General features: G+C 44.6%; 1 protein-coding gene across 1 annotated transcript in view; it reads right to left on the bottom strand.

The window, feature by feature from the left end:
* LOC146186457 (uncharacterized) overlaps positions 1-17,905 on the bottom strand; it is a 76,768-nt gene extending 58,863 nt beyond the window's left edge. The window contains exon 1 of the mRNA XM_084607207.1: positions 17,376-17,905. Coding sequence (XP_084463333.1) covers positions 17,376-17,817 — 442 coding nt within the window. The 5' untranslated portion in view covers positions 17,818-17,905. The remainder of the gene's footprint in view (positions 1-17,375) is intronic.
* Positions 17,906-24,793: the final 6,888 nt, after the last annotated feature.

The following is a 24,793-nucleotide window of genomic DNA, read 5'->3' as shown; positions in this document are numbered from 1 at the left end:
AAAGCCAGTTATATATACTTGCACAATTCACGGAAGTAAATCACAGCAACGGATACACACCAGATCGCATTTACGAGTATCTGTTGCAAGTTCGGATATAAGTATCCAGCCTCAATCATCAGGCGCACACACGCACGCACGCACGCACACGCACACGCACACACACACACACACACACACACACACACACACACACACACACACACACACACACACACACACACACACACACACACACACACACACACACACACACACACACACACACAAAATAACATTAGAACCGGGATTTAGTGATGGTTTAATACTGAACGCTTCGACGGACTCAAAGATATTCTGTGAAGCAAGTCCGCAATGCGGTTTCTGAAGTGCACGGAAAAGGAACGCCGTTCAAAACATGCAATACACGGTGCAGGGGGTCTCCATTGCAGGACATCGCTATGTGAATCAAACCAGTTAACAAGAAAGAAAAAAAAAAAGAGAGAAATAGCTTCTTTTCCCTGCTGCTCCCAATCCTATAGCGCTCCATACCTCGTCCCTCAATGGTTGCAATTCCTTTCTCGCTTTACATAATAAAGAGGTACCGAGTTTGTGGCGAACAAACTTCGCCTTTACGAGTGTATACACGCGTAAAACGCCCTGTGCTGACGCGATCGAAACACCAAACCTTTTTCTGCCTCCTGATGTCATTTCATCCCTGAAATGCAGATGACTACTTAAGGATGGTGCGTATGTGTATGGTGTGCAGTGCATGTAAATGCAGGGCTTAGAAAAATACAAGAGCAAGCAATTACGCAAAATAGGTATAAATGCCACATAGATATCATAACGAGCCCGCGGGCAACATATTTGCATTTCTTTAAGATTAGCTGCATACACGCGTCGCTTCCGTCCAAAGTGAAGCTCCAGGGAAACCGGCAAACCGTGAGTGTCGCGTTTTTCGCCCCGCGACAAAGAACGGACGCAATTTCTGGCATTCACAGAAAAAAAAAAAAAAAAAAGGAAAAAAAAAAACGCCGCAATGGAAGTCTCTTTTTTTTCTCTCAGCGTGGTGTCTTCGCTGGCAATTAAGTACCACGTAAAGAAGCCACGAAAGCAGGATGAACCCCCCATTAGTAATAGAAAAAGACAGAAACATAAAAGTCCTCCCATTTCCGCCTGGCGCGCCGTGTACGGGTCAGGTTATTCGTACAATACGTGCGCGCCCAGCCGCCATATAAGACGCGTGACCGAGCTGCTAAAGACGACGACGACGACTCGGAGCGCAAGAAAAGAAAAAGACAAGACGAAACGCCCCGAGGTCGCCCTGTGGTGACGGTGGCGGCGACTGCGACTGCGCGGCGTGGTATCTTCGCGCTCCCGTGCGGCAGCGTGCGTCCTCAACGCGGGAACCCGCTCTCAACGGAGAGGACAACCGAGAAGACGAGCGAGAACCCACAGCCACGCAAGCTCGAACATACACATAAAAAAACAAAAGACCAGTAATGAACAAAGAAAACCGTATGGAGCGCTGCGCGGTTATCCTCCGCACAGCGTCCATAACGTTTGTAATGCGTGCTTTATCGGCCGTTTGCGGACGAAATAAAGAGCGCGCAGTCGCCATGGGGGCGACTAACGTCGTGCGTGTGACTGTGTGCGTGCGTGCGTTCGCTACCACACGAGGTATACCACTTAGTTCGCGCGACGCGATGCCTGCAGCGAGTCGACCGAACGGCATGGAGCACTCAGTTCACGGCGACCGATCTCCCGTATAACGTGTCGGGAGCCGTGATTACCTTACAAAGAGTCACATTAGCGGTCCGTGCCACCATTTATCCTTTCATGTGAGGAGCGGGCGCCTCGTTTTCGCGCTGCTATCGTCGGGCCCGGCCGCGTTGCGGATTACACAACGTCATTGCGCTCCCCGCGCGATCGGCGTTGCCGATAGCAAGCGCGCGCACGCTGGCTTCATGGCTGTGTATACTCTAGCGCCACCGTTTTCGCTATTCTCCTCGCATTTATATATATACTCCCGGAGACGAAGAATCGAAGTCTGAGGGGAGAATTGAAAACTGCCTTCGACGTGCAGAAGTATATATTCGAGGCGAGAAAAACTTTGGAAAAAGAAAGAGAGGAGGATATCGTACAGACTTTTAGCCGCGATGGCATGCTTCGGCAATCGCAAAAGCCATAAAGAAGCTGGTATATACGTTCTTGCGGTTCCCAATAAAGAGAAGAGATTAGTCGCCGAAATAAGGGAGCTCTCGTACATGCAATTGGGATTATAGAGAGAAATAAATCCTAAAGAGGGGTTTCCACTTGGAATAGAGAGAGAGGCAAAACTATGCTTTTTGCGCGCTGGAATTAAGTGGCTTTAGAAAATCGCTGTTGCTAGCTGGGTATCGGTTTTATTTTTTATTTTTTGTCGCTCCTAATCTTGGGCCGAAATCTCAGCGAGCGGAATAATTCCTTGAGCAGCACCAATAGAGGAGAATGGGGGGCTTCCCGACGCATATGGTCTTTTACTCGCGTAAACTTCGCAGCCCTCGAGAACAAGGGCGGAGGAGCAGGAGGGAGGGGAGGTGGATTATGTGTCGCCGCGGCAACTGTTCCAGTAGCACGTCGAGCGCGGAATGCATACACGCAGTCACGCGTGGCATTGTTGTACGACTGTGCATGTGTATAGGCAATATAGACACACAGAAGCGCCCTGCTTTGCTCGGGATTACGCGTCGATGTCGCCGAGCAGATACAGATTCCACAAAGTTCGAACACGAATGTTTTCGAGGGCGTCTACAGATGCTTCGTAGGATGTATACTGTCGAACTTACGGCGAGCAAGAGCGAAGGTTATATGCACTGTGCGTGGAATGACCTACAGAATTCCCATAAAGAATGTTTCGATGGGCCATCTAAATGCGCAAAAAATAAAAAGAAATTAAACACAACACATGCCTGTATAAAAAGGCTTACATGCACACACTGATATCAGAGTTGGATGTATACGACGAGATAATGAGATTAAAAGCGAACTTCATGGCTAATTCTTTTATTCAGCTTTGTTCTTCTTTGAATGACCCCGTGCACCCTGATTTCGAAGGACCAATTCAAGCAACAGAAGAAAACAAGCAATAAAGTTGCTGCAAGAAATACAGGTCTCCGATGACATTAACATTTTTGTAGGGCCAGCGATATGCCGTATCTATGGCCCGAAGTCAAAGACGCAGCTTTCCTTCTTAGATTGGTAGGATAATATCGTGTAAAATGCGAAATGTTTGGAGGGATCGAAGCCTACAACGACGAGTGGAAATTTTACTGGAACAACTCTCTGAGCTTCAAATGATTTTCGAATTTCAAACGGTAAATACCTGAGATTGAAGAACATGAAAATATAGACAATGCGCAGTGCAAATGAGAAAACATAGAACCGATTCGATGAGGTTCCCTGGGTGGTTTAAAGCGGCTGCTATTAATTCAGTATAAATGACCACGGTCCCGATTATTCAGATCAGGATCAAAGCATACTCTCCCGTGTATAGGTAGATTGTGTTTTGCGCATGCGTGAACGAGCAAGGAGAACAGGCGTATGCATTGAAAACTGAAATGCGTATTCCCTAATTGAACCCTTCGATCTATATATATATATATATATATATAGGGGCACAAAATTCATCTTTGGCAGAACCTTTTGACAGGAATCCGAATTTAATTACTATAACAACCATATATGTCCCAGGTATCCCAGCTAACTTGTGTCAATTAAAAAAAAAAATTTGAGATAGGCCAGGGAACCCATGGTGCATACAGCTGGCAGCCGTCTTGCACACCACAAGCAATATTTTGTTTCAGAAATGACGAGATAGTTAATTAGGTTAATTTTTCTAATTTACTTTAAATTCACATTAAAAAGTAAATTAGATTTGCAAAGTTGGAGAGCACTTTCGGAAGCCCCCATATCATTAATTTGCGATAAAGGAAGTCGCACGTGCATCTTTCTTCCGAACTCCAAAGAAAGCCCGCGAAATACAAAAGCAATCACGTGACCAGCGCATTCGCGCGCCACGATTGTGCTGCTCCTAACCTTCGAGTGAACGCAATCAGCTACGACCGCGGTTGCATGGGCCCGTTTTCAGCGGTATAGGCCGATATGTCTGCGGTGGTTTCTTCGCCCGCGTGAGTCAGTCGGCGCATGCGTGCGCAACCAGCTCGGTGAACGGGCAGCAGCCATTGGCAACTTATCAGCCTAACGCTGAAACTGGGCCGTCGAATCACGGCCGCAGGTGATTTTCGTTCACTCAGTCCACGATTGAGATCAACGTAATCCTGGCGCGCGAGTGTGCTTGTCACGTGATTGTTTTTGCATTTCGCCGGCTATCTTTGGAGCTTGGAACGAAAGAAACTTGTACGACATTCTTTATGTCAAATAAATGGAATGGGGGTTTCTGAAGGCGCTCTCCAACTTTGCGAATCACATTTACTGTCAGAAGTCAATAAAAAGTGAATTTAAAATGAGATAATTACCCTAATTACCTAATTACATGTCTCTGGAGCGAAAAACTGCCTGTGGTGCTCAAACGGCTGGCAGCTGCACGCAACTGGTTTCCCTGGCCTATCTTCAATATTTAATTTTTTTTTTTAACCCTCGGCACAAGTCAGCTGCGACATCTGGTGTATACAGGGTGTCCAAGCTAACTTTAGCCAAGAGTTAAAAAAAAAAAGAAACACCTGAGGTTGACCAGAGAAATAAATCACTTGTATACATCTGCCAGCCATCTAGCGCACCACAAATAATGTTTTGCAATTAACTAATTAGTAATTCAGATGATTTGTCTAATTTACTAAGTATTGCCCTTACACGATACATAAATGGATTTGCAGAGTCGCAGACCACCTTCGAAAACCCCATTCCATTTATTTCCGATAAAGAAAGCCTTATGTGTATCGTTTTTCCAAGCTCTAAAGGATGCCTGCGAAATACAAAAAAAAAAAAAAAAAAATCACGTGATTGTCGCATTCGTGCACCACGATTGTGCTGCTCTCAGCCTAAGTTTCAGTGAACGAAATCAGCTGCGGCCTTGGCTCCACGACATCGTTGCTGCGGCAGGCCGATATGTCTGCGGTGGTTTCTTTCACCGTGATGGCTGTAACCATCGCCAGCATATCAGCCTATCCGCTGGGACTGGGCTGTCGAGTAACGGCAGTAGTTAATTTGGTTCTCTCAAACTACGATTGAGAGTATCACAATCGTGGCGCGTAAATGCGTTAGTCACATGATATTTTTTTGTATTTCGCGGGCTTTCTCTAGAGCTTGGAAAAACTATACACGTGAGGCTTTCTTTATCGGAAATAAATGGAATGGGGGTTTCAGAAGGTGCTCTCCAACTTTGCATAACACGTTTATTGTGTAAATGCAGTACTTAGTAAATTAGAAAACTTAAATTGCTAATTAGTTAATTGAAATATAAAAATATGTACATGGTGCGCCAGAAGACTGGCAGCTGTATACAACTGGTTTCTCTGGCCTATCTCAAATATTTTATTTTTTAACCTCTGGCTAAATTTAGCTTGAGCACCCGGTATGTACTTAAGCAGTCAGACAACAATGAACAATGAGAAAACTTACAGAAAAATTAAAAAAAGGTAAATGAAACCCTTGGAGATGATGAGAGTGACAATGTATGAAAGAAACAATAATTAAGTGTTAGATTCACATGTGCACAGCAGGTTGCGCCCGAAAAAGTTTGGTTTGGTTTATGGGGTTTGAACGTCTCAAAGCGACTCAGACTGTGAGACACGCCGTTGTGGAAGGCTCCGGAAATTTCTACCATCTTGGGTTCCTTAATGAGCACTGACATCGCACAGCACATGGACGCCACTCCGTTTCGCCTTCATCGAAACGCCGTCGGGCTCACTTTACCGGTGATATGAAAACACGCTGATTTGTCGCACAAAGCTTATCGACATCCGAAGCTTGCTCAAAGATGCAAGGTGTGCGCAGTCAGTGCGTCTATCTAAACGCTTGAAAAGGAAGACATAGTCCTCCCACTGTCTCATGAAGTCGGTTATATATATCTCTATGAGTATGACCATCCTGTAATCTTTTCTTATATCATATACGTATGCTGACCACGCCACACATGGCATTCTTTGCAATCTCATTTTGAAGAGTTTGCAGACCAAGTTTCATAAAACGGAAGCATTATGAAGCCTTGACAAATACCTGTATGCAAGGAGTTCACATGCTCTTGCATAAAGTTGCCATTACCAGGGGAGCAGATTATGTGCAATTCACTTCTCTCTTCCACGCTAATGCACAATCACTACTTTTCAAAATGACAATTATATGATGGTGAGCACAGAACGCCGGTTGACACTTGCGGAGTAAGGAAACGCGTTGTCGTGAAAGCCCCTAACGACCATGCCTTATTATAACGAGTCTGAAACAGCCCAACCAAGCCTAATATTAGCCAACATCATTTTGATAGTACTTTACACATCAGCAACGTAACCATGCAACCAAATGCGCATAAACTCCCAACTCCCAAATGAGGATCCACAACCGGCTTCTCACAGAGCTAGCCATCATGAAACTTAAACGTGATTCTTGGTTTCCTAAATAAAGTGAAGCGCCGCTGTAGGGAGCTTGTTTATGGAGCACAAAGAATGTTCCCTTCGATGTTTCCATGATGCAAGGTGTATTATATATAGAGGGAACAGAATCATGTCAATCATCTCGGGTAATTAACTTTCCAATCAGGCAATCGCGCGGACGACATGCATTGCTTCTATTGAGGTGCCTCCATTGTTCGGGGAAATTTACACCTGCTCGATTCGTCTCTGCGCAAAGCAATTTTTGTCTCGCAACTTGTCAGGGCGTTTTATGCCGCGGCATATATAGAGCTGTTCTAATGAACGCATCCGAAGCATGCAGAGCTCCGGTAAAGACAGGCGTGTAGCAATTTTAGTCGTCACGCCCGAGTTGCTTTTGGGGTGCATTCCTGACGCCGCAACACCGCGAAGTCTCCCCTTCCTCTCCACCCCACTCTCCCGACTTCACGAGCGACAAGAGAGAAAACACGATAGAACGAACGGGGCAAAACAAACGAAAGAGGGCTTCGCCTAGCTGCCTTTCCCAAAGGGATTTTGTACGACAGTACAGACACCTGTACATCCGGAAAGCGCGGTAAATAGCACGGTCATAAAATTTTGGATCTCCTTCTGTTCATACTTTGCGCGCCACTGGCTTATCTCAAATCGTAAATACTGCGCGTGACAACGGCGATATACGTTACACCCGACAATAGAAACACTTCTAAACCCCGAATAGGGACAAATTAAACGAGGCTATGCTGGAACTAAGCAAAATAACACACAAAACAAGAACCACGGCGCACAATCAGTGCCAGCAAGCTCAAGAACATGAAGCTGACGCCGTTTATATGCATAAAAATAAAATGGGCAGGCTGTAGAATTCAAATCGTAAATCAAATCAAAATCACGGTTTCACACGTCGCGCCCCGCATAAAACAAAATCACGTCCAGCTGAAAGCCGCCTGAAAGAGAGATGCCCAGTCAGGACGTCAGTTTGCCGCAACGACGTCGATATATATCATCGGCATGCATGTATACATATACACATAGTATAGATGTTTCTCTACCGAAAATGGCGTTCTGGTTTTCAGCTTCCCTGGGCCAACAACAAGAAAGCAGCTCACAAGACGCCCGAAAGCAGTCGTGCGCGAAAAACAAAACGCCCATAAAAGTGCGACCATGAAAAAAAAAACCTCCTCGTTATCCTTTCTCCTCCGTCCGCGGACTAAGCGGCAGCAACGTCAAGCAACGGGCGGCTTCTTTACGTTGCGTGCGCGTTGCGGCAGATTTCGTGCGCGTGTATACTGGAATTGAGATGGCGCAGGAAAAAGAAAAAAAAAAAGAAAGAAAGAAAAAAAAACGAAGGGGGGAGCGGTTAAGTTGGGCATGAAACAAGTCACCGTCTAGCTAAAGGACAATGGTTTCACCGCGTTCGGCATAGCTCGGTCCACGGAGCACGCATAGCAGGCATCGCACGCGGGACTGCTTGCTCCGCTGGCGTCCGCGCGCATACGTACACGACCACCGAGCGCCGTTCCCGAAAAGGCGTCGTGGGACAAAAGAGTTCGGGGTTGTTTCGCGGCATGCCTCCACACTCCTTGAGCACATAGCAGAGAGAACGCTGGCGACGTGGCCAGGAATTTCAAGGTCGCCGTTAAGAAAAAAGGGGGTAAAGAAGGCGGCGTAAGTTCGCGAGGCAACCATGTGAGGGGGGAGGGAGGTGGGTTGTGAGGAAGGGAAGGAGTTAGAGGGTTTAAGTCGCGCGTGATTTATGACATGCAGCTTCCGAGCGTTCGTGGTTCCTCAGCCAGCCTGACGCGCCGAACGGACATAAATCCCGCGGAAAAAAAGACTGAAGGTGTTCCCAAGTGGCTGCAAGCAGGCGGCAGAAGCGGCGCATGAGGTAGGCTCTTCAACGACGCTTGAATAAAAGACAAACCCAATATCGAGTGGCAGCGAGGGTCGCTGCGTGTAGACGTTTGTCTTTCTGCGTATTAGTATAGCGCACTACGTAATGAGTCACTTGAAAACGCCGAACGGCTCTCTCTCTCCTTCATACGCACGCTCTCTCCAGACTGATCACCTACAGTGAGGATGAAAGGAGGAGAGGAGGGTGCGATGGTTGGCGGCTCATGAAGAGAGTGTGAGAAACACGCGGTGATGGTCCGTGACGTTTCAGGCCACGGTGTCTGACGCTAGACTCAGCGGGGACGATGTGCGCGGTGTCGCAAATAAAGAAAAAACGACGATGTAGAAAAAGAGTCATGCGTCAGCCATTCCCGGCGAAACGGCGGAGTAAATGAGGTCCCAACGGGCGGTCCGCGCGATATTGCGAGCGAGCGGCCTGAAATGAACCTTTGTGCACCTATACGCCGTGCAGCGGGAGATTCGAGATCACGACGACTATCCTCCCTTTGTCTGCTTTTTAGGTTTGGTCATAACTGTCTTTGCATACATTCCCTTTTCCTCTTCTTTTCGTTTTGTGCGCTGCTTGTAGAAAATAGAGAACCTTTGTCTCGCGAACTCGTTACATATGCTTACAGGAAATTTTAAAGGAAGAGTCAGGACCAAAGGTATGGTGCGCACACAGCCCTTCCTTTCCTTCCTCGCAACTCTGTATAAACATCTCTTGCAACGAAAAAAAAAAAAAATGCCTTCAGCTGCAGTCACCTACGGAATTTATTGTAACGAGACAGCGAGAGAGAGACATGTATCGCACAAATGCATTTACTTAACAAACATGTGCTGTCAGAGGTGCGGTGATAGCTATGAAATATAACACATTTCATTTCATTGTATTAAAGACCCTTAAAAAGGATGACAATAATAAATCATATATGGTAACAACGACAGGAAACCTTTTACATTTCCAACAAACTGATGTGAAGTGATAATAGCAACGTTTTCTGGAAAGCCGTCTATTAACGAGGGCATTCAACCCTTTTCATTGGTGGCACAGGTGTAAACTTAATAGGATTGCCTTTGCCGAATACCAACCACAGGAGCTTTCCAGAACTCCTCTTTCAACAAGCGATATCGAAATTCGCAGGCCAAGCATGAGTACACATCTAAACTCAAACGGAATTGCGACGCTCAACTGCGCGACAGACAAATGCTATTTAGTTTCTGCACATACCCTTATCGATATCCGCACCCATGAAAATCGATACTTGTGACATGGAATGAAACGTCAACCCTTCCGTTACAGTCTGGACCCGCGTTCAATAAAGCTTACAAGAAAGCAGCAGCCATTCGCTGCAATGTTCGCATGAATTGTCGTCTTTCATAACGTTCGCATTCAACGGTCACGTTTTGTCATCATGAAAATAAATCGTAACACTTGCTCCGAAAATGACGTCATTAGAGCGGTTATGCCTTCTAAACCTCAGTGACTAAAACATTAACCTCGTAGACTATACACAAATGTAACATAGTGGAGGGCACAAGATCAAAAAATTTTTCATATGCATGCATATGTCAGAATATGTTCATATCTATACGAACTTTAACGAAGCTATAGATTGCCACATGCTGCGATCGATGCAGTGTAACAACAATATGCATGCTAACACGTTTATAAAGTTAAGGGCACATGACTGCTATGTGAGAATAATAAATATTCTTAATATGATGGCTTCATATATTCTTTACTGACGGCCTGTAATTGTCACTAGATAGGGAAGGTGCAAAATAACAGGTATGGTTGGATAACTAAAATGTAAATGCCCCATCACCCTCCAATGTCCAATTGACACGCTTATATCGATACAGTATTGCACACTGTACTAGTTGCAATCAGCTCGTTCAAAATGATTAACAAGAGTGATTAGAAAGTTCCAGAAGAAATACACGTGACAAAACGAAACTATATTGTAACTGAGCTGTTCGTTACGCAAAAGGAGAAACACAACTTTATATTTTGCGTCTGTCACCAATGTTTTGTTTCACTTAAATGTGTCAACAGAATGTTAAGAATTTTACTCGGGAATTAGGCTCAAATAATTCTGTCTTTGAAAAACGGGTATCAAACTGAGTGTTTAACTTGTGGCTCCGACCCTTTTTACATAGTTTCGTCTCGAGCTAAAAAAAAAAAAAAAAAAAAGGAAATCAGGAGCAAGGCTGCGTCATTTTGATAACACCTGCACCCAAGGACTTAACCGCCTGTGGGCACACCTATATATATATATATATATATATATATATATATATATATATATATATATATATATATATATATATATATATATATATATATATATATATATATATATATATATATATATATATACATACGTCCACACCTCGAACGACACCTGTTTTTTTTTTTTTTTTTTTTTTTTTTGTCTTTCACGCCATTGTTGTCTGAAATAAATTCCTTATAAATTCCTTGCTGATATATGTTTCTCTTCATTCTGAATCTGATTGCGTTGTCTCCTTGATTTGGGCAATATTCTCGCGGACGATTTCAGTTATTTCTTCCTTACTCAAAGCAACCATGCTAAAGCACCTTCGGACGCCTAAAGTTAACACTCCATTGGCTATAGCAAATTCCAGATTCGTGGACCAACGTTATTATTTCATTTCACCCCCTCGGTTGCTCAAGAGGCCGATCAGATGACGTTCAAACCGCATTAGCAAAGTCCGAAGGATAGCGCTGAAAAGCAATTAATGACGAGTAAGAAAGTCTTCGAGAAAGATACGACGCACAGTCCTTTTCGACGCATTTATACGACGTTCGATTTATCAGCGCATTCGCGTCCTTTCCAGACAGCCCACTTATTATTACGGAGATAGCGCCGCGGAGTTTAGCGTCGACATATCATCCACGATCAAACTCGTCATGTTTGAGAACCTAGAGGCAAAACTCAACTTAAGTGCTCCTAATGGGATAACTGCCATTTATCGCCCTGGCGACGTCTTATTTTCCGTCTTCACGGTTCGGTTCGAGGCGTGGCGCAAACTACGAATTTCCTCATTACGGCAGAGGATAGTTATCCGTAAAATAAAACGGTGGTTCGAAGTAAGTCGTAAAGGCTCGCCTCAAATGCGTGCGCGCCTCGTTAATGGGCTTACAAATTTAAGCTCTATCGTCAAAGTATACCGTCACATTCCTTGCGCAATAAAAAGGACATGAAGTTAACCTCATTATATATGGCAAACTATCGCTGTCGTGTTACTTTTTTTGAGTACCTGCAGACAAAAGGAAAACTTTAAGAACTGCGCATTAAGAGGAAAACATTCCAGTCGAATAGAGGTTTTTACTTATAAGGGTTGAAATCTAATTCGATTGCGTAGTGCTTAAGTTCTTTACAATGTGCATTATGGCTGCTGGTACATCACGGGAATGGCATCGAAGAAGTCTGTATCGCGCATACACTTAGTGAGTTACATTTAAAACTAGAAGCCACTTTGGTTCATTGCATTTACGTCGGCAAACAAGTAGTTCTCAGTTACATCTCTATTCTAGACGCTGTACTGCATTTATTGACTCTATAAGGCATGAAAACTGAGTACACGTTGTCCGTGCATTATTTACACGCATAACGTTGACACTTAGCTCAGAATCTCTTGCCAAAGCGAGAAACGACGATGTATTGCAATAGGCGAAGAAGTGTCAAATATGCAGATATATCGCATCCATATCTTTGCAATATTTTGTGAACATCAACCGTGGTTCCAGTGTCATAGCAGAAAATCTGAGCGGCGAATTAAAGACGGTTTGTCGGTGACATGTATACGTGCGGCCAAATGTTCTTCTCTGAAATGGTGACGTCACAGGGTAAAATATGGCTACTTTTTTGCTCCATGTTTATACAGCACAGGAAATCCCTGCCTTTTGTGATGTAAATGACTATCTCAACAAGGAGGCATTGAAGCTAGAGAGAATCTTCTGCAGCGCTTTCCCAAAAGGCGGCAAACGACGAAACGTATATGTATTTGACTTCGCGTTTTTGTTTTCTGGGGAAAGTAAATAAGTACCAACATTTAAATTAAGGGGACGTTCACCTCCATATACTGCACTGTGTCGTCTGCACCAAACCGAACAGAAGATAGCTTGTCCCCACTATAAAAGAAAAACCATCTTTATTGTATTGCCAACTGGTCGTTGAAAATTCTCCTCAGCCCCGGAATTCTGCGCCTAACTGCGAAATCTCAGCTTACATTCTACTCATGTCAGCTGCTTTAAAGGGCTTCCCACGAGGAATTTATACTAATCGACTTTTAGTAGGAAAATATGCTATTAATTTCCTTCCAAGCAGCTCGTGCAGCTTCAGGCGCAGTGCTTAACCATGGAGACAAAGCAAATGAAATTTTGACCGATCCCTATCGCAAAGAATAGGGCAACGTTTTTTTTTTTTTTTTTTTCATTATTATTGTCAGGACTAACGTATCCTAACTTGCACCTCGCCTTTCTATCAGCGGCAAGACTTACACCTGTAAGGAGCAAATTTGGCCCGTAACGTCTAATTATTTTCTCATATGTTAAAGTACATAAAGCAACGTGGAATAGAAGAACGCTATAGAAAATGTTACACTGGTATTGAGGTTTAGACGGCGCAATACGAGCCTTTGTATTATGTTACTGGATATTTTTTTTAGCCAAGGCGTGGCCGCCCACCGGCGCGTAAACACGGTTATCCTCTGGACAACAGGCTTTGAGAACCCGAGATACACGAACTACGAGGGCACCAGGATTCCGGACCTTTTGTATAGCCAATCGAGTGTCGCTATGATATACCCAAGGGTTTCATTCCAAACTTTGCTCGAAAAAACGAAGCCAATTTTGACATTCTTCCCAAGCACGCACAATAGAAATACATTTTTTGAGGGGCATTAAAACGAGTAATTAAAAGAAAGCAGTGATACGCCGTTAATACGCGTATATTTGAAAGCTCCAATCCCAACTGAGTGTCTGGTGGGCTTTCCGTGATAGAAACATTTGGATCTAATGAGGGGTGAGCGCTTCACAAACAAACAAGTATTTCGGATTTTTTAGAAATAAGTTACGCCCTCCGAGATGGACGAGAATGCTGGCATTCTAGCGTTGTATAGAGGGCCTCGTTTCGTGGGTTATTGTAACCAACTCGGCCACAAACGACGGCATAGAAATTAAACGAGGCGCATGATTAAAACTCTCCGTGGACACTGACTCATGGGCGCCGTCAAAACAATCGCGCTGCGCGAAATGCCCGGCGAAATTAAGTGCCGCTTAGGCTTTGCGTGTGTACTGGGGAGTATCCAAACTGACAAGCAGCCTAACCGAACTTTCTACGTCAGGCTTGATGCTCTGGTATTCGACTCGCACAAACCCGCGGCCCGAGTTCGTTGATCGTTCTCTGTGTATAGCGCTCGTCCGCGGCGCTATATACGCCGATGGCAAAAACGATAAGTCATCAAGGGTCACTGCCCTCCATGTTCTAAGCGTGTTTACAGGCGCACTGCTCCTGCCGAAAACAAAGTATTGGGTTCGTCAAAAAAAAAAAAAAAAGAGGAAGAAAATGTACACGTGTTCTGCATTCTTCGAAACGCTGTGCACGATCTGATAACGCATCAAAATGCCACTATGCACTCAATTCAATATATTACTAGCAGCCTGCTATTGGACATATTTTTCTCCTCTGTCCCTTGCACTCGACCAAAAAGTACGGCAATTCAGCAACATGTTGCCGGGCGCATATGCCTGAAAGATGGCAGCGCTGACAATAAATGGAACGCGATTGTTTCGCTCTATACTGTCATATATGTAAAGTAAAAAATGGGTACCGCACAATTTAATACACCACAATACGGGGTCTCTCGTTTGCTGAAGGCACCTGTTTTGATACAGTCACGAGCATTTAAATACGTTCATTGCTGGATCAAGAATTTTTAACGCTCGAAAGGAGACAAAAAAAAAAAAAATTCCTAATAAGTGTATCAAGGTACGGGCGCATATATTTTGTACCCGTGCCAAAGTACTCGACCGTAGGAAATAAAGTTTACGTAATAGGCCTTCCAAGTTATACAACTGACATTTTTATGTATTCATGGTGAGAAACAGGCAGCCAATTAAAGCAATTAAAATTATTACAGCTAACTTTTTTGTTGTTGTTGTGCTCGGTTTCGTAATACGTGGAAACAGGTGAAACAAAGGATCGTAAATTATGAGTAAGACAGGTAGTTTGAGTACAGTGCGAGCGTTCTGGCGCGTCGTGCGTACAAAGATTACAGGCCGGAAGTGAGGCGCACGGATAAGTCGCCGCAAAATGTCCTTCACCTCACGCCCGCTGGCAGTATAGTCGCCTTTGTGTACACATCTCTTTAACTGTGCCCGAGAGTTCTTGTACTATAGCGATCTTTTTTTTTTTTTATGCTTGAAGTTTTAGTCTGGAAGAAGCACGTGTTTTAATGTCTTGAATAAGAAGTGCTCGCTTAAACAATAGACTAAAGATAATTTGAGGCTCTATAAAATCAGAAAAGCGCTAACTGCACACAATAAACGTAATTATTCGTTGATTAATCTTAATCATCGCGTTAATATTTCTTATGCAAACAGGTGCCCGTTAAGAGCTTTATAACGACCTTCCAAGCACCTGCAATGAGATAAAATGCATTCCTTCAGCATAGGGGTGCGGTGGGAATTCTCATACAATGAGTAAGTAAAGGGAACTTAGGGCTGTTTATGCTACACAAGATACTATCCCTGCACTCTCACCCATCCCTGACCACGAGCTGCATATTATTATTATTGGTAAGCAGCACGTCAATTAGCAAGCTTCAGCTCGCGCGCATACTGCAGGCATGTTCCCTACGACCCCAGTGCAATCTTGTGAGGCGGGATTTTCGTTTTACGGGCTTGTTATGACCTCGCATGCTCGTTTAAGAACTTTTATGAAAAAATGTGGTTATCTTGTCGGTTAACAGAGTAACACACTAAGGATTGCGATAACCGAGCTAGCTGCATAGCCCATTTTCTGTGCGCGAAAAAGTATACTATACCTGCTAATGTTCACCTGTACTTTAGAACGACTGTCTTAATTATTTCGTCCTGAATAAACTCCCATATTTCATACCTTCGTGGGACGGAGTGATATCAATAAATGTGCCTTCTGACGACTTTGCAGTGATGTCAATTAAATTACAAAATAAATTCCTCCAGAGTTTATGAACAGCGATACCATACGTGTTGTGTACAACGTGACAAAGAGCTTCTAACAAAACGGTGCTTCATGAGCACACAAGGATCTATTGTGAGGTCAGATTTCAATCAGCGCGCATTACGCAAGTGGTTAAGAATGGGGTGCTTTATTTGGTCATTCGAGGGTAATCACCTAAATGGGTGAAATTCGTTTCCCCTAATGGCTAAGGAGACATTAAACCGTGAAATTAAGCCAAATGGGCTCCGCTTTTTACTGGCTTTCCAATGAACATGTGAAATACATGCCGGTTATTTCGTTTAGAACGGCACGTAGAACACAAGCAACTTCAGCGTGGAGCCAACACGTTGTATATACATATACTGAACGCAGAAACGGCAGAATTAGCCCTATGGAGGAAGCTATTGTTATTTTTATTTAGTGCCCTTTGGAAGAAACTATTGGGAAAATGCGCTTATTCATTAATCCAGCACTATACATGAGACGCAATGCGACAACAAAGCAATGTCATTTAAAAGTTTGCTTGTTTTGATACAGATAAGGACACTAGAGGGGACACCAGCTGGAATCATAGAGCAGTGAAGATATGACAGACCAATAAAGAGATCAATTCACCAAATATTAATGTAATATCGACATTTTCCAACCTGTGCATTGCTAGGTGATTTCAAGAATTGGACGACTAGAAGGGATTTTCTTCTTATTTCGTATATTTTTATATTCGTATTTGTGTATGACATTCACTAAAAAAGTACATATAAGTGCCACAAGTGAGCCTTCTGTACAAGTATAATCTACAACTTTGAAAGAGTTGCTACAAAGGAATAGGTAGAAAGTAGACAGAGTAATTTGCAAAATATCTGATTATAAACGATTAATCCAGTCAAGGGCATAAAACCACTGTTTCAGACTTGCCTCCAGGAAGATCATAGATATGCAACAGTTTGAAAACAATTTGGCCATGTCTCGTCTTCGTTGAGGATATTCATGCTGAAATGAGCTTTATAATGACAGGTAGTTTCAGGAATTGCGTTGCATGGATTGTTCCAATTGCAATCATGACATGTTGCTCATTGTTAAACAGACACAAAGTGAAAACCTGTCTTGGGATGCACTGAAACTCAAGGAACGAGTTATGGCTCGTTACATGGAATGGTTGTCACGGTTATGGTGACAAGAAAGAGAAATGGCCGAGCATGCATAGTTAAGGAGAGGATATTGCACCTCATTCGGGACAATGTCATCAGATGCAAGGAGCACTGTTCTTTAGTCAGTTTTTGGTCGATCATAGTTATGACAATGTGCTTAGCGCATTTAGTTCCCGTTCAACATCAATTCAGCCCACAGTTCCCAGAGAAAGCCTTGCAGTTTTTTTTTCTTCTCCCGCCATTGTTAAATGTGTCAGTACAAGCGCACCCTGCGAATTGGATACATCGAATCATTGCGGTATACCATCTTGGTTGAGCCAGTCCTTCTACGCGGTCAATGTGTCACGCACCGCGCCTTGTTGCGCGCCAGTGTTACGCTCTTTTCGCTGTCACCAATGCTCGTCGCAGTGGCAGCCCCGTAGCACGTCGCCTGGCGTCACGGGCATCGTGCGTGCTCCGCTTAGTGCGGCGAAGGCGACTCCCAGTGACAGACAGAGACAGATCCGCGGTCGTCACCTCACCTGCTAGCGCCATCCACGGGTAGCGCGGCACGTCTGCCAGTGCGTCCTCGGGCCTCATCATTCCCAGCCGGGGCAGCGGGTAGGCGAGCTCGGCCGCGGCCAGGAACTGCTGGGAGGCCATCAGCGAAGCCGTGGTGGGCGACGCCGAGGCCGCGCCTCCGGCGGCTGCAGCCGCGTGCGGACTAAGCCCCAACGCGGCGGCTGCGTAGCCCGCCGCAGCCGCTGCCATCGCGTCCGACTTGGCCAAGTCCACCGAGGCGGCGAAGTAACCCAGCGGCGACGCCGAGGACGTCGCCGGCTGCGGTCCGTGCACGAACGGGTACATGTCCGCGGCGCGGGTCGTCTGGTACGGGCGGAACGGCACCGGAGCAGCCGTTGTCGCCGCTGCGTCCGGCGACTTGCTAGCACTTCCCAACAGGCCGTCCATAAAATTGACACTCATGGCTCATTATGTTGGCAGCGGTCGACTCGCCGTTCCTCGTCGTCCTCGTCGCCCCGGCACACGCACACGCACGCACACGCGCGCGCGATGAAAAAAAACCCGCCGTCGTCGTCGCCGCAGCCGCCGGCGTGCTCGCACTCGCGGGATCGCCCCCTCGCGGCGACGGGCTACCCTCGCCACCTCCTCGCAGTCGGGCAGGCAGGCATCAGCTGTGCGAGGGTAAACAAGGCACGCCAATGGCAGAAACCGGCCAGGTCCCGCTTTCCACGGCAGCCAATGGGCCGCCCATTCACGCCGGACGTGAAACAAGTGCGACACACAGACACGCGCGCGCGCGCCCGAGTGCTCGACGGGGAATCGCGTGGTCACGTGACAGCCCGTTCCGCTGCCTGGGCTGGCCGCGGCTGCTGTTCGTTTGGCTTCCGCGCGCGCCGCTCGTTAATTACGCGCTCTTCGTCATGAGAGCGTGTGTGCACACGTATATGCCTGCCTCTCCTTCGAGGCCCGTGAAGTCTCGACCCACCTCTTTCACCTGCCCTCACTAGCCTCCAAAGGTGTGCCTTTTCCACGCGAACGAAAGAAGGAAGAGAAAGGTTGCGGCGAGAGCAACACCTCGGCTGAATGCCTCATTAGTCTTTATTCTGACGCGCCTAATGCGCAAGAATGATCGGTGCGCTGCCATCGGCGTTCGATCGCGTTAGCAGCTGCCGGTCCAAAAGGAGTGAGAGCGCGCGCGCCATCGCGACAACTTGGCGCGCCCTCCGCTCCTCCTGCGCGCGCGTTTCTTTAGCGAGAAAAGGCGCGCCAGTCTGTCGCTTGGCGTGCGAGCGCGCTCATGCTCGCAAATTGATCGCTTCCACCGAGCCTGATTTACGCCCGCACGGTACCTGCTGTCGACCCCGTCCGCAGCCTTGTCGCCCGTCGCTGCCTAAGTCGATAGGACTCGCTTAACCGGCAGCTGAACAACTGTCTGTCACTCGTTCTTTACATAGCGCCCTCTAGACCAAGAGAACAGCTTGCTCTATCTTATTCTCCCCTCCAGGATTTATTTTTTCTCCTGTTTCTTACACTGCGTTTGTGTATCCCCGCTTCTCCATCTATACTCGCGTAACACCATTACGTCATAGCTAAAAAACGAGTACAAGTGAATGAACGAAATTAGCATCTCGCTGCATGTAAGGGTTCGAACGTTCTGTAGCTTCCGTCCTCGTATGCACGTGAAGTGGAAAGTGCCTAAGGGCTTGTTTTCTTACCTGAGCCGCAGGTGATTGCGTGCCCTTCAGGAGCTGTTTAAGGTGCGAGTAGGATTCTATAGTATCGCGGGCCTATAACACAAGGGACCTTGATTTGGCTCAAAGCTTTCAAATCGCGACTGCTCGTGGTTTTATTGTGCGTTCTTTTCTCGAAGCTTCTAGGCAGGCAGTGACGCCCGCCACAAGACGAAGGCGTCAAAGTTAAACGTCGTAAAAGCATCAATGTTTAAGCGTAAAAATTTCGACTTCATTTTTCTGGATTGAAGAGCTCCAGGTTGGTTTCCTGAAAATTGTAGTCAATATCTTTGCATTCTTTCTTAAAATACCTTGATTCTGGTGAATGGTTGGTTACTAAGGGTGGTTTTTGCTCGCAGGAAGTTGAACTGATTATTTTGCTTCTCAAAAATACTAGATCGCTCACATATACTAGCGAGTGACTTGTTTAGGTCAGAGCTGCGGCTTTTGAATAAAACATCGATTTGAGTAACGGCATCATCGACTTGTGTATGCATAAAATAATATATAAAAATCTTCTTGTCTCGGCCAACGAAATCAGAGATCAGAATAAGCAGTTATTTCGTTCATCTCATCAACCGAAATTTTTAATTTGAGGGTTAGAGACATTTGTTATCAGTATCTCTCCCACCGTGCTTCAATTTCCGGTATACTTCATTGGAAAGTTCTATTCCTGCACGATGTACCGTATGGGCATGAGGAAAGCCTTGTGTATGTCATTTTCAAAAAGTATACAGCAGCTGCTTGCATTCTTAGTTCTTTTTTATAACATGTTTTTATTTATTTCTTCGTTTTGACCTCATGATTAGGAACGTTGTATCCGGTACGAGAGAACTTGCGCTTTATATTTTTCTAAGGACGATTAAAATGCTGGAAGGTATTTTACATATAAAGTGGCTACTTTCACAATTTGTTTCAAAGTGCGTCTCATGTTCTCCAATATGTTGGCACCACGGAGTCCTTCAGGGAAATCATGCTTGCAGTGTTTTAAAATTTTACGATACACTATAATATAGCGCTTTGTTTCTTTATGGCGATGACCTGGTGTCAGTCTTTTTTTGCTTCATGGTGTAAAATGACATACTGAACGAAGGACAAGGAATGAGTATTAGTGGGAGAATATGAGTTCCGTGAATGCGAAGCAGTGGACGCGGACACGGAGAAAATATATATAATTAATAACACCGAAACAGGAGACTCGTACAACGGATGAATGACAGAAGATTTGAAGGGAATTCCGTTTATTTTTTCTTTTCTGTTTTCTTTTTTTTTTTTTTTTTTTTTTTTCATTTACTAAGGAATAAACGAGACTCAGAGAGACTCTTATGCAGTTTGCGCAGAAAACAAGCCAAGAACATTCTCTCCGTTTCATGAGCTTTAACGGATAACGATGCTCCCATTTTGAGTTCTATTGTTTTATTTTAACGAACAAGCCGTATACTTTCAGCATAGAGACATTTAATTATGTGTAAGGTGGAAAACAAGAGCAATATGAAATCGGCTTCCCAACGCACTATTTTCCGGGAGCAGCCGGTGCCCCCGATCCCTCTGTTCCCAAACTGCATGGGGACAACGTAATGACGTAAGGCCACTACGATCCAGTCTTTACGTTTGTTTTATAAAGGCAATTACTATAATACAATTTGATTACATGTTTCAGTCAAAGCGAATACAAGGGGTAATAACGAGGGGTGAAAAGAAATACAACAAAATGCAGATCGTGCTAATCACAACATTCCTTCCCCTTCCTCTTTTTCTGTGCGTAGCATATATCCGTCCACGCATGCTGTAATAAGGACTGCCTCTGCTAGAGTGACATCAATGCACAAAAATTCCTGGCGCTTCGGTCACTCGGTGTCTTCTGTGCCATGGTTGCAAACAAGCAGCGCCTCGTATTTACCTATAGGCCAACACAGATTACAAATTTAAGGAATAGATGATCACAGGCAGACAAAGACCTCGCTGTAAAGGTCGTGCAAGTGCTCGTTAGGCCGCATGCAAAGTAGCTGCTCTCAATATCTCTTTGCATTGCTGGTACCAGTGGCCCTTACCGCTTCTTCTCGTCACTATGCAAATATTCGTGCGACAGGGCCTCAGAGATTAAATTTTGCTGTAATACTCATTTAAAATCAAAGGGAAAAATGGAAGGGGGCATCTCACTTTTTCCACAGGAGAAGTATGCGATAGAGTTTCATGTCCGGTGCGATAAATCTGCATGCTCTCGCAATACGCTTCTTTTTATTAAGCGCCAGACTTAGCAGCCTTTCCTCGCCGTGTCGTCGCCTATATAGCTGCAGTGATCGCAGTTTTCTTTCTGTAACTCCATTATTCCTTGTAGCTTTACGTCATCAACTTTAGAATCGGAGTAATGTGTGTCTCGTCCTATCCGTTCGTGTTTATCAGCGCCGTTTTAAACAGTGATGCATGATTAACTTCAGTATATACTGCTCGCGACGACCTTCCCTCCTGCAGCAGAGCTCCGAGGAATGTGTACGTGTACGAACTAGCATTGTAGTGAAGTGAAATGTCTCAAGGAATGAGATATTGCCATATATGTCATAGTGTCAAAAAATGGGTAGTTCACTTGTTGGATCGTGAGGTCAAGGTATACATGAAGAACGCAAACTCAATCCATACGGTTATAGCTTCATCTGACTGTGGCTCTTTGCCTTTCCATAAAGTATGATGTCTTGCAATTATTCTTTGCGAGAAATCGACTGAAAATGTTTGCTACCTGCAGCCCCCTAAGGAGTGTAGACTCTGGAAATCGCATTGGAACAACTTTTTTTCTTTTTTCCTTTTTTTTTTTTCTGTGACGAAATTTTTATATCAAGAAGTTGGCCTTGACGCTTTTATGCTCGGTTCGAGATTGTTTGTTCATTAAACCGCGAAACATGCGAATATTATCTAGCGATTTGTTTTTTAAGGGATGATGAAGGCGTATACTACGCGATCATATACGAGTTGTAGCCTACGCATTCGCGTAGGCTACCACTCTACATATAAAGCACCGCTCTAACCAAGCCGTATAGACGTGCCTGTTTGGGAAACGTGAATACAAGGGTACTGGCAGGCTGGCTCTGATATCACCCTCCCATATGTAAGGAGAGACCCGCGTTGGCAGCTACTGCCAAGCGTAACGCCAGGCAACTTTACGCCCAGTGAGTTCGCGGGCATGTCATCTGCCAGCTACCGCCTGTGAGCGCCACGCTCGTGATTTTTAGCTCCCAACGCCGCCGACGCCAACACCGGATTTTCTGGTGTACGGGGTCTTTAACGATATCGCGTTAAAATTTAGTGTAACAATATATTGAAATATCTATGTCCTCACGCAGAAGGAGACGTGGTCGCAAATCGTTGGAGGGTCTGTTCTAGCAGCAGTGAGCGGCGTGCGAGTTAAGCCGCAACTGCTTTCCCTCAATTCGTTCTGGCAACGTATTCTCCATGTTCGCCTGCAGCTTGTAAAGTTTATTTGCCAAGATGTTCCGCGCATAAGCAAATCTTCCTCGACAGATACCTGAAGTTATGCTCACAGAGAACTGCGAAACAATCAATGACAAGAAATGATGATAATAATGTGGCATATCAACAATACCTTATTGTGCGAATGTTTCTCGGAGAAATATAGGCCACATAGGTGGTTGACAATAAATAACCGCAGGCAGCTGGCTCAGCACAACTACAAATACATGAAATTTGATATATATGGCTGTAAAAATTTCTTATCGCAATGTAAACATTTTGCATGAGTTTTACTATTTAAGACTTTACAGTTGTTAAAATGTTTCTATCAGAAATACTACAGATATTATAGCACAGAATTTGTATTCATGCTGAAGTGAGCATGAGTCTCCGCCAACGCTGTGGGAGAATTTTGCCCTTACTCTCATTTCTATGACGGGAGGTTAAACAGACAAATTCATTGAAAGAGAGAGAGAAAAAAAAATGCAACATGCACATGGTTGGAATTGCAAGAAGAAACTTTATTTCCGAAACGAAAAGAATATAAGACTTCATTCAAACAGGATAAATGTTCTGTTATGCATGGTCCTGTCATGTAGCATACAAGTAGCACAGGACGCAACCTGATGTATGTGAAGATGTACACTTTATATTACTATAATATTACTTCTCCGAACGTTTAATGGAACGCAAAATAATCAACCTTGCTGCTTCTTTCTGCTTCCAATATTTTATTATATTAGTCTCGGTTTCTTCCTCAGATCGCCACGAATATGATAATAGTTCACGCTTACCAGTGATTCCAATCATGTAGGTTCATTGTAAATATTACAGAAAGCCTAACGCTCGTTTTGTACAGTAAAGCGTGATGTGTACTTTAACTCGAATGCATTTATCTCCAGCCAAGTATATTTTAATGTTTGTTGCGATGTATTTTCCTTGAAATGTGACAATCCTATACAGTTCCTTTTCATAACGGTACTTTATTTCGACGTTGTTGACTGCTGTCAGCCCAAATTAATGGGGCTTAGGATATATCTGAAACCATGTTTTCCAATTTTTTTTTTCATCTTGTTTTTTTTTTTTTTTTTTAATATAGTGAGAAGATGAAAAGAAGTGAATCCCTGGACTGATTTAATAGCCTTTATACCGGCATGCAATGTTCTGTCCTAAGATGAAATTTCAAAAGTGAATTAACTGCTCCCAAACAATAAATAAAATGTTTAGAATGCTTTCGACTCACGCAAAAATGCAGCTAAATTTGAACTATGAAAGACGGATCCTAAAATATTAGCCGAAGACTGCGCCTAAGTTGCGCCGCAAAATTGTTTTAGCTACGTACAGTATAGAAAGATAAGCGGTATAGTTAAGGGTATGCTGTGCACTGCGTGAGAGTGGAATATTGAGTGCATATATACGGAGAAGCTGCTGCGGACGTGATATGAATAATCTTGATAAACTTTCCTGAAGACTATGCTTTGCTCAGTGTTATGTGCATTATGAAAATAAAAGACAACTAGCATTTCCGATAGTGAGAAGCACTCTGTCTGTCCCGCGAAAAACATGTCAGATAACTAAGGAATATTGACTTCGGTTTTTCTTGCAGCGCACATCCTCCTCTCCCTCATGCATATATCACTTGGCTATATCGGGTCAATGTTCCTAGAAATAACAACTCTCGGACCCCCCCCCCCCCCCCCTCTCAATTCTTATACTTTTCCCTCTCCTTAGTTGTCCACATAGAAAACATTGCCAGAAAATGAACGTCTCTCCACTCATCTTGCATTGCGGGTGTTGTTTTGATTGTTTCGATTATGTAAGTGTTGCCACAAAATGTCACCCATAGTAGCAACCTAGTTAGAGAGATCTTAAAATCCCTGTGAGCGCATAGAAGCTTCAGCTCTCCTTCAGCTTGTTCCATACACTTCCTCATCTGGCGTTGCTGTATACGAAATGAGTGTCCTATAGGCACCCGCATATCCTCGGCTGTCTCTATGACAGTTACTTCTCCCATCTATACGCTTTCCAGCAAATCTTCTTTTGCCGTCTCAGTGAGCTCTGCCCTTCGTTGTCCACCTGTACATTTCTTCCCACGTATACCCTTCATCCTTCCTCACCTCTAAATGGGTGGTTTTGGTTTGGTTTTGTCTTTTGTGCGGTTTAACGTCCCAAAGCGACTCAGGCTATGAGAGATGCCGTAGTGGAAGGCTCCGGAAATTTCGATCACCTGGGGTTCTCGTGCACTG

This window comes from Amblyomma maculatum, chromosome 6 (assembly GCF_055883805.1).
Source record: "Amblyomma maculatum isolate TAMU_Amacu chromosome 6, ASM5588380v1, whole genome shotgun sequence".
NCBI classification, from domain to species: Eukaryota; Metazoa; Arthropoda; class Arachnida; order Ixodida; family Ixodidae; genus Amblyomma; species Amblyomma maculatum.
The sequence above is the reverse complement of the archived record's forward strand: the minus strand, read 5'-3'. Positions and strand labels throughout refer to the sequence as shown.